Source organism: Talpa occidentalis, unplaced genomic scaffold (assembly GCF_014898055.3).
Source record: "Talpa occidentalis isolate TD23 unplaced genomic scaffold, MPIMG_talOcc4v2.1 talOcc4.14, whole genome shotgun sequence".
Classification (NCBI taxonomy): domain Eukaryota; kingdom Metazoa; phylum Chordata; class Mammalia; order Eulipotyphla; family Talpidae; genus Talpa; species Talpa occidentalis.
In genome coordinates, this window is record NW_023601433.1 from 1,320,375 (window position 1) to 1,337,287 (window position 16,913).

Below are 16,913 nucleotides of genomic sequence, written 5' to 3' on the forward strand. Positions count from 1 at the left end.
AAATGTCTGCGCGTCCTCCCTGTCTCCCCGCTGCTCCCTCAGCAGTGGGTTTCTTCCGTCTGCCTGTTCTGCTCCCCGCTCTGTCTCTGGGGAGTCCTCTCACCCCCCGCACCCCTGGCCTGCGCCCCAGCTCTCATATGCATAAATAAATCTTTAAAAAAAAAGAGAGAGAGAGAGAGAGAGGTCTGCGGGGCCGGCTGAGTGGGGACTGCCCGTGACCGCCTGCTGGGTTGTCCCTGAGTCCCAGGGCGGCCTGGGGGATGCCGGAGAATTCTAGGGAAGGGCAAGAGCAAGCACTGAAGAGCCTTCCCATCACCCCGGCGCTCCCATGTCAGGCTTTGGGGTCACCCGCCGGGAGGAGGCATTTGCACAACCCTTGCCTTCAGAGTGGAAGTGGGGGCCAGGCAGAGCTGCGCCCCCGCGGGAGGCAGAGGGGTGGCCTGGCCGGCGGCGGGCCGGCTGCTTCCTCTGCCTTCCCCGGTGCCCCGGGGTTGCCCTGGGCCCTGACTCTGGACGCTCGGTGCGCATGATCCCTCCAGAATCCAAGGCCCGGCCTGCAGAGGAGGGGTGACCCCCTTCAGCGCCCGCCCCACACCCCCGAGCGCTCCCCTCGGCCCAGGCGCGTCTGTCCCCTCACCCGTCACCCCACCCTCGCCAGGCGCCGCAGCCGGGCAGCGCGCCAGCCCACAGGTGCCCATCCCTGACGTCCCCTCCAGGGCGCGGGGGCCAGTGGCGCCGCAGCAGGGTAAGAAGCGGCGCCCTCCCTCTAAGCGTGACCCTTTGAAGGTCCAGGACGAAACGGCCCCTCGGAGGCGCGCAGAGGAGCGCAGCCCTCGGGAGAAGACCCGGGCGCGACACACTGGAGCGCGGGCTCGAGGCGACCTGACCTGCGCCCCGAGTGCGCCCGGCCCGAAGAAGCGGGAAGGGGGGGGGGGGCAAAGGGCGGCGGCCTCCAGGGGGCGCAATCCCGCGCCTGCCGCCCGGCCCGGGGCGCTGTCCAGGGCGCGCCCGTCCGGACTCCGGGGAGCCCCCCCCCCGCCGTTCCCGCGCCGCCCGCGGCAGAGACGCGCCGGCACGAGGTCGCGCGGCCCCAGCGGGAGAACTTGGGGCCCCGCCCGGCCCCGCCCCCGCCGCGCCCTGCGTCCCGGGGCGACCAGCCCCCCGGGGTTCCGCCCCCGCCCGGGGACCCCGCCCGCGGCGCCGGGCAGGGGGAGGGCGGCTCGGACCCCCGAGGACGCCGGGAGCCGGGCCGGGGACTCGACGACCCGCCGCCCGCGCTGCTCCCCGGCTCCGACGGACGGGCCCGCGCGGCGCTTCCGACCTGGGCAGCGGCCCCCGGGCCCGCGGCGCACCCCGGGGCGGGCGGCTGCGGACCCCGCGAGCCCCGGGCCGTCCCGCTCCCACCCCGCGCCGGCCGCCGAGGACGCGGCGGGCGCCCAGCCGACCCCGGAGCACAGGCCGCGCCTGGCGGGCGCGGGGGGTCCTCGCCCCGCAAGCCGAGCGCCGGCCACTGGGGCAGCCGCCCCTTCCGGAGGCTCCCCGCCCCTCCCCGCGGGGCCCCCGGCTGAGCCCGGGAAGCGCCCCGACTGCTGAGGCCCCCCCCCCCGCTGGGTGCCGGCCGCGCCCACAGACCACAAGGCGAAGCCGCTTTCCAAAGTTTATTGGGGGGCGGGAGGGCGCGTCACACGGCGCCCCGCGGCGTCTTGAAGTTCATGCCCACCGTGGGCTGCGTGACCTGCAGGTTGGACAGGCTGCCGAAGTCCTGCGGGCAGAGGGCGGTGTGGGCGCGCCGGCGGGGCCCCTCGGCCCAGAGCGCGGGGCGCGCCCCTCCCCCTCCCCCTCCCCCCCGCGACCCCGGGCCGCCCATCACAGCCTGGTCCGCGCGGGGTTACCCACGGCCAATTTGGGGCGACTGACGGGAGGCCCCCGGCGCGCAGCAGCCCCGATGGGGGGCCCAGCCCCACCCGGCGCCCGCCTCGGGGTTCGGACAGCCGCCCCGGCCCCGCGGCCTCCTACCAGGAGCTTCAGCATCTCCTTGGTGTCGGGGTCCACCTCGATGATCTCCTGGTCCAGGGCCGAGACCTGCGCGACAGGCGCGGCCCCGTCACCGCGCGGCCCCCGCCCGCCGCCCGCCGCGGGGAGCCCGGGCCGGGGAGTGGGGGGCGGGCGGGGGGCGGCCGCGCTCACCTCGGGCACGTAGTTGTCCCGCCGCTCGCGCTCCTCCTCCTGCAGCTTGATGGAGATGCCGCGCACCGGGCCCCTCTGGATCCGCTTCATGAGGTGCGTGACATACCTGGGGCGGCGCCCGTCAGCGCCCCGGCCCGCGCCCCACCCCGGCCCCCGGCCCCCGGCCCCCGGCCCGCGCCCTCACCCGGCGATCTTGTTGCGGAGCTTCTTGCTGGGGATGATGGCGATCTCCTCGCACACGCGCTTGTTGGTGTGGAAGTCGTTGCCCAGGCGCGTGTAGTACTTCTCGATGATGACGCGCGCCGCCTTCTTCACGGTCTTGGTGCGAACGCGGCCCTGCGGGGCACACGGGTCAGCGCGGGCCGGGCCCCCGGGCGCGGCGCGGGGCACGCCCGGCGGGGCGCGGGGCGCGCGGGCTCACGCGGAGGCGCCGGCCCGTCGGGGCGCGCCGCCCGGGGGCGCGGGGGCGGCGGGCGGCGGCGGATGGAGGGCGATGGCGGGGGCCGCGGCCCGCCCGCGGCACCTACCATGGCGGCGGGTCCCGGGAAAGAGGCAGCAGGAAGCCCGGGGCCGCCGAGGCGCGGGCCAGAGCGCCGCTTCCGCCCGCGCCGCCCCCGGCGCCCGCCGCGCCCACAGCGCCCCCTGCCGGCGCGGCGCGGACGCGCGGCCCTGGGCCGGGCCGGGCCCGGGAGCCGGAGCCGAGCGCCCCTGCCCCGGAGACGCGGGGCCACCGCGCGCGCGGCGCCCCTCGGCCGGCCGGGTTTCTGCGCGACGCCCCTGGCCCGACGGGCTCCCCTCCGGCTCGGGGAAGCCGGGCCCAGGCCCTCGCCCCGGAGCCCCCGGCCCTCGCCGGGCCCCGAGGCTCGGCCCCGGCCCCCGCCCCCCTGCCCCCCGCGACGCGGCCAGCCGCGGGCTCACGCGGCCGGGTCAGGCGGCCGGACAGGGCCACGGGCTGGGCCCCGCCGCGCGCGCACGCCCGGGCGCCTCGGGAGGGCGGGCTCCGTGGAGAGGAGGAGACCCAAACGGGGCCAGACGCCCCCCACGCGGACGGGCTTCCTCAGCACGGTCACAGCCCGCGGCGGGAGCGCCCCTGGGGGAGGGCGGGAGGAGGGCGGGGGAGCCCCCCCCAGGCCTTGCTCTCTCAGGAGGGGCCGCCCTGGGCTCACCCCGGGGCCTGCGGACCGGCCCCTGCAGGGCAGCGTGGAGGAGCAGCTGCAACGGGAAGCCCGAGCAGCCCGGCCGGCCGGGGGACCCCACGCTGGTCTCAGCTGCCTCCGGAGCTCGGGGTGAGGCCGCCCGGGCACCTGGACTAGGCGGGGGTCCTCAGCCCCGCAGGGACGGCTCCAAAGTGGGTCTCACCCTGAAAGCGACAAGCGCGCCGGGCGCCTCCGTGGGCCCCCCTTTGGCCTGGGCCGGGCACCCCACAGGGCGTCCCGGACACAGCGCTCGCTCCCGCCCCTGTGCCCCAGGGGCCCGGCTCCCCCACACCAGACACGCAGACCCGAGCTCTGCTGCAACGTGTTTATTATGTGCCAAGAAAACTACACGGCAGCGCCCCGCACCTGCGGGCGGCCGGCATGTACTACAGTGAGGTAGAGACTTCACACGGCTTCACGAAACCCACGAGTAGCTGGGGTAGGCAACGACGACGCAAGGTCAGCTCAGCAGGGGGAGGGCATGACACTGGTTCTTTGGCACACAGCTTCCCAAAGAGGGGCGAGTCCATTTTGTTTAAAAAAAACAACGAAAGAAAAAGAAAGAGTCAAGTTTTCAAATTCCAGTAGCATTTCCGCCGACCGTACCTGGTGCTCACACAGTTCTCGAAGGAAAGGAATACGGGAGGGTCCTGTCCCCCCAGAGAAAGGGCTCCTGCGAGCCGCCCCCGCCCCCACCCGAAAGCAGCCCTTGTTAGCTGTTACAAAAGAAAAAGTCCTGTGACTTTGTGATTAAAAACGTCTACCAAGCCCACCCCCCGCAAGTGCAACTGAAGAAGGTGCAGGAAACCATTTAAAACTATGTACAGCAGCTGCGCAAACCTATCCGGTCCAGGTTCAAATCCAAAAAAAAGGTGTCTTCTTGGTTGCAAACGCCTCCTTTGCAACTGTGAGACAGCGGCCAGCAGCCCCAGACACAAAGTTGCTGTAATGTTAAAAGCTGCCAGGAAAGAAAAAAAATCTCTTGTTCCAAACTACTTAAAAACTGTTTTAAGGAGTGTAAAAAGGAACCGGTAAAAACCCTCGAGCGTAAAATATGAAATATGATTTTGGTTTAAATGAAGAGCAAAGTCTCCTTGTTGTGTACAGTAAAAAACACCAGCTGAACACTCAGTTTATGCCGTTCAGGTGGGGCCAAATCAATGAAAGGCACTGTATGGCAACTGCGGAACGAAACCTGCGAGGCCTGCGCGTCTTCACCACCAGTAGTGCAAGGAATGTAAAAAAGCGCTTCTAATAAATAAACCTAGAGGCAGGCGTCTGTGCCAGCACTTTCTGGACACGTAGTTCTTTTTTGCTTTTCATCGGCAAAATGAGGAACTAAAATCTGGGAAAACTACAGAGTTGCTTGGAGGGTGAGCCAGGGGTCCGTGACCTGCTCACCCCGACAACAAAACCCGACAAAACTCATTGTGCATTAATCAGTGCAGAAACAAAGACAGGTTCAGCGGGTGCAAACGTGACGGCGATGTCCCTTGTCCTCGGGAAGCCAGCTCCCTGGTGGCCGGTGGCAGGTGGTGCGGGCCACCCTGGACCGGCCAGCCTGGGGCACCTGCCCTCGGGCAGGGCCAGCCCCTCTAGCTGGAGTCTCGGTTCTTCTGGTTCCGCATCAGGGGGCTGTGATGGCGCAGGCCCTCCATGCTGTGCCGCCAGTGCCAGCAGCTCCGGCAGAAGTACTTAAAACACACCTGGGGCAGGGGGAAGAGGGGTGAGGGGGGGGAAAAGAGGTGTCAGCAGCGTCAGAGGGAGCAGGGACTCCTGGTCGCCTGTGCGTGGCCTTGGGACTGATCCCGGAAGAGGCTTGACCAGCAGAGGAGCCGCTGTCTCTCGGGATGCCCCCATGTAACCACCCGGGGCGGGCTCCTGCCTGTGGCGCAGACGCCACACGTCCCTCCAGCTGCACCTCCACGCAACTCTCCCGCACTCCCCCAACCCCCCCCCGCACCCCCAGCGCCGGCCATGCCATGACACAGGGAGGCCAAACACCTAGGCCCTGGCCCTCTGAGTGCAGCCTGTTTCTGACAACTATGGTCCTAAGCAGAGATAAAGGAGGGGTCCCTGAGCAAAGGCCACCCAGAAAGCCTTGGGGTTACAGCAACAGCGCCTACTCTCAGGTACAGCCACCCACACCCACCAGGTTCCCATCAACCTCGGTCACTGCCACCACAGTGCCGTGTGCGCACATTGACTTCCGGGTGAAGCCCTGGCCCACAGCCCAGTGAGCTTCCCGAAGGCTCTGGGCAAGGAAGCACATCCCCCTGGGACTCTGGCAGACATTACTGCTGCCCTCCAGCCCTGCTCACGGACAACCACGAGGCACCTGAGAACCTTCTATGTCACAGACATAGACATAGACATAGACAGGGCCATTTTTAACTGAAGGTGCGGCTGCCCGGACATGTCGTGCCCGTGGGACTCACCTGATCGCGACAGAAGAAGGGGCCAGGCTGAGAGCTGCAGATGTGACACAGAGAATCCTCTAGATAGGGGTCAATCTGGACCTGCAGGAGCAGACCGGGGGGGGGTGAGGCAGCTCTTCTACCCTCAAGGCACAGAACTGGGGCACGCAGCGGGGAAGACAAAGAACCAGGGGCCTGGGGACCTGCAGGGCCTGGCTGGAGGCCTCGGTGACATGGGCGGCCCGGGCTCCAGCATGTGCAGAAGGAAAGGCAGGCAGAGGCCACCACACTCCTGCCCCGCCCAGGCCCGCTGTCCAACCCCAACCCCCAGGAGGCCTGGCCATGCCACACCCAGACCCAGATGGGCCCACTCACCTTCTTGGTGAACTTGGTGGTTTTGATCTCCACAAAGGCCGCGCTGACTGCTTTCAAGTAACTGCGCTGGTTATTGAAGGTCACGCGGCCAGAGCCTAGGATGAGAGTCACATCTTACTGTGTTGTCAAGCTCCTAAACGGCACCTGTCAACACCATTTCTAGACCAGTGATGGCTGGTGAAAATACGCTGTGAGCTGCCTCTGTCACCTGGAAGTTTCTAGTGCTACACTACAGCAAGGAGAAACAGGGTGAACTTGATCCTGTATCTTACCCAGCCTCTCAGCATGGCATGGCCAGACGCTCGCCCTCCAGGACAGGGCAGGGCGTGCTGACAGGGAGGCAGAGAGGGACTCCTCCAGGGGCAGGTGCACAAATGAGGGAAGGACTCAGAGCAAACTCGAGGTGGACAGACCTCACTAAAGGCAGCCCAGGGTCAAGGCTTCCTGGGCGCAAGGACTCCTGAGATTGCCACGGACAGCTGGCAGAAGAACCTGGTCTCGCCAAACCCACCTCGGCCAGGTGGCCACGCAGCCCGAGTGCACGTCCTCCCTTCCCGTCCTGTGGGCAGCAGACGCCACGTGGGAGCGGCCATGCCGCGACCAGCGCGCTCAGGTGTTTCCTCCTCTGACCCACCACCCAGAGGATTCACCACGACTGGCGCCTGCCCTCCTTCCTGGGAGGCCAGGACTGACCAAGATCCTCGGTTAGGCCGACTGCCCTGGCAGAGACGTCCTGCGGTCTGACCTGGTCTCTGACCAGAGGCCTCAAGAAAGGGAACTAATGGGCAGAAGAGCTACAAAGACACTTCTCCACAGAGGAAATGCACATGGCCAACAGGCACGTGAGAAAATGTTCAACATCCCTCCTCATCAGGGAAATGCAGGCAAAACCGCACGAGGACACCACCGCAGACCCCCGAGAATGGCACACATTAAAAAAACAGGCAACAACAACGCTGGCGAGGATGTGGAGCAACAGGAAGCCTCCTACGTGGGTGGGAGTGCCAACTGGTCCAACCACTCTGGAAAGCCAAGTGGCGCTTCCTCAAATGACTAAAAATGGGGCTTCCACAGGACTCAGCCATTCCACTCCTAGGGACCGACCCGACGGACATACAAATTCATTCCAAAGGACACGCCCCGATGTTTACGGCAGCACTAGCTACACTAGGTGAGCTGTGGAAATAACCCAAATGCGCAAGGACAGATGGGCGGGTCAAGACGGTGTGGTCTACGCACACAGTGGAATGTTACAAGCGATCAACAAAGACAAAGTCATGCCGCTCGCAGCAACATGGATGGCGCTGGAAGGGACGATGCTCAGTGAGATAAGCCAGAAGGAAAAAGAAGAATCAGATGGTCTCACTTAGAGGGGGGTTGTGGGGAGCCAACTAAGGGATCAGCAAAGAAAGAACAAAGACGAAAGTAGCAGGCAGCTATACACCAGACTTTCTGCAGGGGAGCGGGAGGGAGAGGGACCAACACAGGGGCGGGAGGAGCTCGAGGGGCTCCAGTGATGGTGCAGGGGGGTGAAGTGGTGTTGGGAACTTCTCGGGGAGACACCTCAGAGGAAGCAGCACACCCCACAGAAATGCAGGGTGATGGAGACATACATACACAAGCAATACCCGGGACAGACCAGCCCAGGCCCCTCCGCCGTGCAGCCTGAGCGCCCCGCTGACATTCCCGCCTCCTTCCTGCTGTGCACAGCACGCTGCTCCCCGTTGTGGCAGGGAGGAGGTGGATCAAGGGCTGGTGGCTCATGTGGAAGGAAGTGCCAGGCGTGGCCACACGCTGACCTGGGCCAGGCCGCCCTCCCCACTCTCAGGGGAAGCCTGGCACACTGGTCTGATTCCCGGGGGGGCCCACGCCGAGGGGCACACTTACCAATGGGGTATTTGTGCTTATCAGTGTCGATTCCAGCATACACCACCCCCCCAAAGAGGTCATTCAGGATGGCCGCCAGGGCCTCGGCGTTGAGCATCCCATGCAGCGCACCCACAAACACCGTCCTGCTGGGGTCCAGTCTCTGAGATGGGCTTCGGACGAAGTTGCTGTCAGCTAAGACCCAGGGGATCACCTGTACCTGGAAACCACCCAAAGGTGTTTGAGCCCGGCTGGCGGCTGGCGGGCCTGCATGCAGAACAGTGGGCACGCCTGGGGGTGGGTGGGTGGGGGGTGCCATGGGTCGCAGAGCACAGCGACGCGGCAGGGGGTGGCCGCGGAAACCAGTGCAAAGGCTGCCGGCACCAGGCCCAGAGCAGGCCAAGACCACGGAGGCTCCTCAATGCTGCCTGTGGGCAGCTGGGAAACCAGAGGACTCAGGCCTGAGGGGTCGAGGCCGTGATAATCTTTGGAGGCGGGCCGGCGGGTGGGCGTCCGGGGAAGTCAAGTTCAATGGAAGGAGAAAGGCCCATCCTCTGCTTTTCCTACTCCCATGGTGGTGGGGGTGTGTCACCATCCTGGTCCACATCTGGAGCCACTGAGCTTTCCTTGACACCAGCCAGAGGACCGGGCATTAGAGGAGACCCCAGAGGCAGACCCCACGGAGGGTGGGCGCAGTGGAGAGAGAGGTGTGGCCAGAGCAGAGCCAGGCCACGGGGTGGTGGGAGGAAGCGCCAGGGAGGTGCCAGGGAGGCGTCAGGGTTGCCTGCAGTGGAGGCCTCGGGAGCACGCCACCCTGAAGGCGAGGGGGGGACAGGAGACGGGCAGTGTCATGGAGGGGCATGGGGCCGCTGTGCAGCCTCATGCTGTGAGGGCAGCCCCTATCTCAGTCCTGGGACATGCGGGGGAAGCAGGGGTGCGACTGTGTGAGCCCTGCCCCCCACTACAAAGAGGGCCAGTGACTGCGGTCTCTGGGAGATGAATCAACCCTTTCACCGAGGTGCAAGGTGAACTAGCAGCGGGAGGCGGCGAGGGGACAGAAGGCCAGCCTGGCTGCATGGATAGTTTAAATCCACCGCCACCATCTCGATCAAACGGGCATCACCCCCCCTCCCCCGCCACCCGCATCACACAGACTCTACTTTCTAGGGCAGTTTTAGGTTCACATCCCACATGAACACCCCCGCTAGGAACCTACACCCCCGTCCCCACCCCGCGGAGGCCGCGGCTCTCGTCCGTGCGCACTCCTGGCGCTGGCCCCACGCCCCAGGGGTTCTGACGTAAGCATCGGGACGTGGATCTGGGGCACGGATCTGCCACCGCAGGGTCACACAGGGTAGCTCTACTGCCCTCAACGTCCTCTGTGCTGCCTGCTCAACCCTCCGTCCTCCATAAGCTGTGGACATGGGCCTTTTCCTTAAATAGGCATTTCGATTTCCTTCTATAGAGGAGGAAATGAAGTTTCAGAAACATTAAGCATCCAGTCCAATGTCAAAAAAGCGATCTGCTCTAGAACCAGACTTAAACCACCACTGATTCTGAGCTCAGAGCTTCCGTGGACAAGGTTTTCAAAAACCACTGACTGGAAAATGGACTTGGCGGAAGCGGGAAGCGTAAGGGCCGCCCAAACTGACTGGGGAAGTCTGAGACGGGGCCCAGGCACCTGGGATGAGGTTGCCAGAGGCCCGCTGTGCTAAGGACACACAGGCTGGTGCCAGGAAAGAAACCCAGGGGACTCTGACTGCCGCCTGGGGAAGGGGGCATGGGACAGGGGCTTGGGGAGTCGTCCCCCGCGGCCAGGGCCAGGAGGCAGGCGGGGAGAGACGGCGGCAGATGGGGGCATGTCGAGCAGAGAAAGCCGCTGCTTCCGGCTCCCCTCTGAGGCAAAGGGTGCAGGAAGAAGTGCGGACGCACTGTTAAGTCCGAAGGCGTTTTCTTTCTACTGGAGCTGAGAAGACCTTGAGGCGCTGCGGGAAGACTGCCCTGCGCACTGGCTCCCGCCAGCTCCAGGAGACCCCCCGCTGCCGCCCATCACCCCGTCCACGCGGAAAGCACCCACGCCACGCACCTCCTTGCAGCGCATCCTGCGGCTGGACATCTTGAAGTAGTACTCGCCCAGCCCGTCCGGGCTCAGGGGGTCGTGGGAGCATGCCTGCAGCAGGGCCCGCACGGACTTCTCGAGTTCAAAGACCAGGTACACATACCCTAGCCCCGTGAAAGAAGCAGCCCATCAGTAGGCCCCGGGGGCCCTCCTTGGCCTGAGTTTCGCAGCACGGGGGTTCTTTGAAGAGAGGTGGCCTCCTAAGATGCAACTCGGGCCTATTTCTGAACAGTCTCGTGGGCCAGCGCATTCGCCACCCCCAGCGGCCAGGCCGCGGGGAGGGCAACGCCCACGTCTCCCCGGCCCCGAGAAGGGCAGGTCCTGAAGGGAGGACGGAGGAGCCCATCGTGTCCACAGCTCCCTCTCCCGGGACTCAGCCATGCTCGGCCGGCAGAGCCGGGCCCTGGGGAAGGAGGGCGGGCGGGGCTGGGGCCAGGCCGCAGGGCACGGCGCTCCTGCTTTAAAGACCTACTTAAAGCACGGGCTGGGCCTATGGAGCACTTTCCATGGGGATGGGGCAGGGTGAAAATAGCTGCTGCTCCTTTCTATAGGGAAGGGATCTCATTTCTGAGCAGTGAGGCATCAGATGCTGGTCCTCGTTCCTGCCAGCTCCAGAGGGACTTCAGAATCAGGCCAGGCGGCAACACGCCCGGGCAGGAGGCAGGCCGAGGGAAGCTGTTCCGAGACCTCGTTTCGAGAGGAAAGGGGCCGTGGCCCGGGTGTGGAGGGAGGTGCGCGGGGAGGGCCGCACTGCCCCCGCAGCGTGGGTCCAGACGGATGGCGGTGAGTGCAGGGACGGGGGGTGCTGGGCTGGTGGAAGGTCCAGTGCCCTGGGTGCCCGAGCAGGTGACCGGCATGCAACCCTCAGTGCAACTATGTGCCAGGGAGGGAAAAAAAAGCTCCTACCATGTCATTATTACCTTTAGGCATATTACCTTTGGGAGGGCACCGGGGGTGCTTGCCATCCTTACCAGGCCACTCCACACTCAAAGAGCCAAACACACGGAAGGTGTTAACCAGGCCAGCTGTGGAGAGAGCGGAGGGAAGGCTGAAGCTGCGCACACCCTTCCCTCCCAGGAAGCTGCCGCCGCTCGCCGCCCAGCAGACAACAGGGACGGGGGCCCCGGGTGCAGATGACGGTGACAGCACCACGCGGACGCCACAGGCACCGAAACAGACCCTCCCCACCCATGCTCCAAGCTCTGGAAGGGGGAGGCGGAGGCACTCACCTTCCGTAATATCCCAAGGAACACCTCCGAGGAACACCTTGCAGGAGTAGACGGGGTTCTTGTAGCTCCGTGGGGGAAGCTGGCCACTCCAGGTGCAGGTGGCTTCATTCACCGCTTCGGTGGAAGACACAGGACTCAGGACCAACAGTCACGGTCCTCCTTGGGGGTGACTAGCCTGGCTGCCTGGAGACCCCCCACCCCCAGGACCAGTCTCCTAGGCAAGAAGTGGCAGCCGACCGATCCCGACATGTGAGCGACCCAACTCACAACTCCGCCCCGCCCCGAGCCAAGGGACAGCAAACTCCTCACGCCCCACACGGCTTACACACACAGAACTGACACATATACAGAGCAGTCTCTCAAGTTATTGTTTAAATTCTAATGAAGCTGGTAATTGCTGGAAAGGGAACAGCCATTTTGCACACGTCGGGCCTCCCCCGACCAAGCTCACCGGCAAGCACGAGCCTTCCCCTCCAGTGTGGGGCGCTCGGCTGTTTCCCGTGAACTCACCTCTGACAGAGGTCGGGATGCTGTCGACAGAAACCCCCACTAACTGTCCAACAAACAAGGTCACGATGGCGCCCCACGCCCCCAACTTCCCTGCGCTGCACTGCCCAGCTGCCCCGAGGTGAGCACGCGCCATCACTGTGCCCCCGCACCCACGGGGAGGCCTCTGGATGGGTGAGCTCCATGTCAGGGAACCCATCTGGCTGGGCAGAGCGGACGCCGCCTCCTGCTTGACCTGCCCTGACCATTTCTGCTGGCCTCTCTGCACGTGACGACCAGCTCCACTTTCTAGTCTGGCTGGTCCCACCTGCGCCTCTCTGGTCAGAGCCTGACCTCAGTGAGGGCAGGCAGGGCCCTGCCCACGGTCCTCCCCCCTTCAGCATGAGGGCCACCGCGCCAAGCCCTCCCTTCCACTCAGGTGACGGCAAGGCGGCCACCCTCAGCAATTTTGTGTGAACAAAAGCAAGTCAATGTAACGGCCTCATTCAAAGCCATGGTGATCCCATTTCGTGGGAAAACAAAGACACTCGGGTGCAAAAGCGGGGCTGCCAAGACCGTGAGCGCCAGAGCGGTGGTGCTGTCTGGGGAGAAGGAAAGGGCAGGCCGGGGCCCATGAGCAGGAAGAGGGAAGCCAGCGGAGACGCACCGACAGAACAGCCGCTGCTCAGGCCCCGCTCCAGCACCCTGGACAGTGGCGGGCCTGGCCCTCCCTGCAGCGACCCGCCGTACCTTAGCGAGGTCTTTGCTTTCTGGCAGGGCAAGAGGGTTTGCATGAACTTAAGACCACTTAAATGACAGAACCGCAAGGTTGCTTGGGGATGGCCCTTATTTAGAGACTGACACGCTGGGCATCCCTTCCAGGCTGCCTCCAGGAACAGCGATTTCCTGGGACAAGTGGAGACGGCGTGCCAGGTGTGCTCTCCCTTCCTCCCCACTCAGCGCAGAGAAGAGCGCCCACTGCCCCAGCAGGTGGCTCATCTGCCGCCAGACCGCCCTGCCTCACGGGCCTGCGGCCACTCACCTGCAGCCTGCCGGTGCAGCCGGGCCTCTCTCTCTATGCTGAAGGGGTCTTTGGGCGCTTCCAGGAGGTCCCAGGATGGCCACACTGATGCTCCTGGCCATCTCTTTGATGCACTGGTTGGGGAGGGAGTGACCGCAGCGAGAGCGGCTTGCTCTTGGTCCATCCGAGACCCAACCCCCATCTTTAAGGGGTCTCTGGGACCACCCCCAGTCAGAGATAGGAAAGGCAGAGGAGGGGAAATTCGAAGGCTTGACTAGGGGAGGAAAAAATGAAGATAGAGGTTTTTAAAGAGCAGTTTAGTTACAAAAGTAATACTCATAGTAACAACCAAACTACGAAAATACCTTTTAGCATTGGATACATTTTACTTTCTTCCTATGCTTTTTCAGGATTAGCTGTCTCTATAATTTAAACAAATTCTCTCCCCAATTCAACTTTTTTCACATCAGTCTTCATAACCATTTCTAATTAGATGCTCATCCTGTTTACCATGCTCTGTGAGGGAAAAAGCTATTTCACTGACCTGCCCCTACCATCAGACCTCAGGGTACTTTCCATAATTTCAGGGTTACAAAAAAAACTTCAGGGCACAGCTTCTTCGTATTTTACAATTTCTCTGTTCAGATCCCTAGAAGCAGGATGCCCAAACCTGCAGGAGATCTGCGTTCTACCAGAAACATACGAGAACATACGTTTCACCACAAGCGCATGTCAAGGTTTTAAATTCGACTAATTTAGAAATGGGTATAACTGAGAGCCAATTAGAAGAAGATTGGAATAATGACCCACAGCATGTCCCCTTAAGTCTGGGCTCTGCCTCTATGACCTCCTGTGAGCTGCCTGTCCCTGTTTCTTCACCAACCAGCCCTGGGGTAGGTGTCTGAGAAAGTTCTTCCACAAAATCCCAAACCACTGGGGCCTCCCTGGTGGCCTAGGGGTTAGTGTCAGTGCTACCGATGCGACAGCGTCAGTTCCGCCCTGGGCCAGGGAACTACCTACATGGCTCAGCAGCCCTCTCCTGTCTCCCTGCTGCTCCCCTCAGCAGTGGATTTCAGAAGATCTGCCTGTTCTGCTCCCCACTCTGTCTCTGGTGAATCTTCTTAACCCCTACACCTCTGGCCTGGGGAAGAACCCCAGTTCTTCCACTCAAAAATAAAGAAAATCGTTTTATTAAAAAATCCCAATTAAAGGGCCTCCCTGGTGGCGCAGCGGTTGAGCGCTGGGTTGTGAAGCTGCCCGCGGCCTCTGCGGCGCTGGTTCGATCCCCGGCTGCTCCCCGGCCACCGGAGGAGGGTCCCACATGGCGCGCAGACCTCTCCTGCGGCCCGCTGCTCCCCTCAGCAGTGTACTTCGGTCCTTCTGCCTGCTCTGCTCCCCGCTCTGGCTCTGGCGGGTCCTCGCGCCCTCCCGCGCTTCTGACTGTACCCAGTGCTTGTATAAATAAATAAATCTTAAAAAAAAAAAATCCCAATTAAAGCTGTTATAAATTTCCAAGGCCGAGCCCCAAAGTGACAACGGAACTGGAAGACCCTCACGGAGTGGTCTGATGGGAGAAGCCCCCAGCCCAAGGGCTAGAGGTCTTCCACAGTCACTTCTAGAAATAGCCTGAACTTTTAGTCAATGACCAGTGGGAACAGCTTTCATGTCCAAAGACACGCTAGGCCAGGCGGGCAGGAGATGGAGGTCCGCCTAGGTCCCATGACGAACGGGCAGTGGGTACACCACGCTGCCGCCGACATGCAGATGGCGGGAGGGCAGGACAAGGCCGCCCCTTCAGCAGAGAGAAGCCAGGCTTGGGGAACACCTGAAATCAGATCTGCTTTGGGGCGAGTTCTCACGGGTCATCCCCCCCGGCTCCCACGCTAGTCCTCTGCCTGCACAGGGCCACACGCCAGGCACTGCAGCTGAGGAGAGTGGGGCGCAGATGTGGACTCCAGGTTTCATTGATTCCACCTGACTTCCGACGGGGCTGGCGAGTGGGGGAAGCCCCGGCCCAGGGAGCTGCTAACACGAGTCCCACACCCACCACTGCAGCCTGTGGCATCTCACAGAGGTGCGGGGGCCGAGGAGACATGGTGGGAGGGGCAGGGCCTGCCAGGGCGCCCACTGTCACTTCAAGTGAACAGTTTCCCCACAGCCTGGATGCATCCTCGGGCCCACTGAGGACCGGCAGCTCTCCACAGCAGGCCATGCCCCTCCCTGCCCGAGCCTGCACCTGCTCACACACCCCAGCCCTCCCTGCCCCAGAAGTGACATACAATCAAGTCCGAGAGGTGGTCTGAGCCGGAGCTAAAGCCACTGGTGTCGGAGTCGGAGGGGCTGCTGGAGCGGGAGTCCAGGATGGGCCGGGGGTCCAGGCGGGCCGCTCTCGCTGATGGCGCTGGGAACTTGTCCAGGTCTGATCCCAGGGGGTCCAGAGGCAGGAAGCTCAATGGAGGTTTCCCCAGGACACTGCCCAAGGGGGTGTGGAGCATGCTCAGCACTAGAGGAGAAAAGGGCTCGCGTGACCACTCAGCCTACTCCCCAGTCCCTGCATAGCCACCCCACAAGACACCTGGGCACGCCTACAGAAAGCACGCTGGACCCACAGTCAGAGGACTGTGAATGTGGGACCCCAGCCCAGACGCCAGCCCATGGGCCCACCGGAGGAGCTCAGGGTAGCTTTCTGAAGACCGGAACCCCTGCAATTCCTGCCACCCAGGCACACCGGTCGGTGCCAGCACCCAGGAAGGGCGTGTCACCTGGACCCCGGTCAAAGCTGCCATCAGCATCTGACACCCCCACCCGCCCGGCATGTCCACAGGAAGCCTAGGCCACACCCCTCCTTACCATCTGCCGCTGTGTTTATCAGAGGAGTCCCCACCTTACTCACACTAGCTACCACACAGACTGTCCACTCCAGCCTGAAGTCTGGTGCCCCCGCACATGCAGCTCATCTGAGCCGCGCCCCCAGAGCCCCAACATACACACCCTGAACTTCAGACACTGAGGGTGAAGCAGAGGACGCTGACTAAGCCTGTGGTGGCGTGAGACAAACCGGGCAGAGTCCTCAGTCTGACACCCCCCTCCCAAATGCTGTGTGCTCTGGGGAGGCTCCCAGCACCCCCCCCCACCATGGTTCTTGGCTGGGAAACCAGCCTGAAACAGGGTGAGGAGAGCCCGCTCCCGACTGTAGATGGAGGCGCGCAGCAGGGCGGTGCCGGGCACCACACCTGGGGAGAGCACAGTGGGTAGGACAGATGCTGGAGACGGGTGGCGGGAGGGGCGGGCGTTTCTCCCTGGGTGAGGAAATCCGAATTCGTCCATGAAGACGAGGACAGAGGCTCTGTCATGGGTGGCAGCACCAGAAGCACTGCCAGGTGGAACCGAGGCGCATCCAAGTCTGCGGGTGGCCCGAGCCCACGGGCACCGTCACCAGAGCCGCTTACGCTCAGGCGCCATGGCCTCCCGTGGGCAGCAGTGGGCCCCCAAGGCCAGAGTCCATTCTCACCCCTCCAGCATGAGGGTGGAGCAAGCTGGCTGGAAGCAGGCACCGGGCACAGCACCCAGGGACACCAACCAAGCAGCAGCAGACACTGAGGGGCGCAGGGAAGGGGCCAGGCCAGGCAGCTCAGGGAACAGGGAGGACGGTGTTGAGGCCAATGGCAGACACGGGAGAAGCCCGCTGTGGAGGTGGACGGACACTGAGCACCGGTACCCAGGTGGAAGGGCACCTGGTGAGGCCGGAGACGCTCCCGGGGAACAGGGTGCAGAAAAGCTCCAGGCGGTCAACCCAAGTTGGTAGAAACGGCCTCTACCACGGCTGAAAATAGCGCGTTGGGAGTTAAAAGCAACACGCTGCAGACCACCCGCCCCATCTGTGCCGACCGTGTCAGATGCGGGTGGTGCAGCTGGTCTCCCCGCTGCAGCCCCACTCAGCCGACCTGCGCCTTCTCGCTCTGCCCAGAGGGTTCCCGTGGCCATCGCAGCCAGGTCTGGCTCTTCCTGAGTCTGACG

The 16,913-nt window shown here is 63.7% G+C and overlaps 2 protein-coding genes across 7 annotated transcripts in view; both read right to left on the minus strand.

The window, feature by feature from the left end:
* Positions 1–1,620: 1,620 nt before the first annotated feature.
* On the minus strand, positions 1,621–2,760 carry RPS17 (ribosomal protein S17). The gene is made up of 5 exons (XM_037509951.2): positions 2,715–2,760; positions 2,372–2,523; positions 2,188–2,293; positions 2,017–2,082; positions 1,621–1,762 (listed from the first exon to the last, which is right to left on the minus strand). Exons 1-5 carry the CDS (start codon positions 2,715–2,717, stop codon positions 1,682–1,684), a joined length of 408 nt encoding a protein of 135 aa, XP_037365848.1. The 5' UTR covers positions 2,718–2,760; the 3' UTR covers positions 1,621–1,681.
* Positions 2,761–3,674: 914 nt separating this feature from the next.
* CPEB1 (cytoplasmic polyadenylation element binding protein 1) overlaps positions 3,675–16,913 on the minus strand; it is a 63,809-nt gene continuing 50,570 nt past the window's right edge. For 3 of the 6 annotated variants that reach the window (XM_037509943.2, XM_054694714.1, XM_054694713.1), the window contains exons 4-12: positions 15,176–15,399; positions 12,918–13,170; positions 11,390–11,503; positions 11,096–11,185; positions 10,128–10,264; positions 8,063–8,261; positions 6,176–6,270; positions 5,822–5,902; positions 3,675–5,089 (exon numbers count right to left, since the gene is read on the minus strand). In XM_037509943.2, the coding sequence (XP_037365840.1) occupies positions 4,979–5,089; positions 5,822–5,902; positions 6,176–6,270; positions 8,063–8,261; positions 10,128–10,264; positions 11,096–11,185; positions 11,390–11,503; positions 12,918–13,170; positions 15,176–15,399 (1,304 nt within the window). In that variant the 3' untranslated portion in view covers positions 3,675–4,978. Of the gene's footprint in view, positions 5,090–5,821; positions 5,903–6,175; positions 6,271–8,062; positions 8,262–10,127; positions 10,265–11,080; positions 11,186–11,389; positions 11,504–12,917; positions 13,171–15,175; positions 15,400–16,913 lie in introns of all 6 variants that reach the window. The other 3 variants (XM_054694716.1, XM_054694717.1, XM_054694715.1) reach the window with 1 other exon arrangement.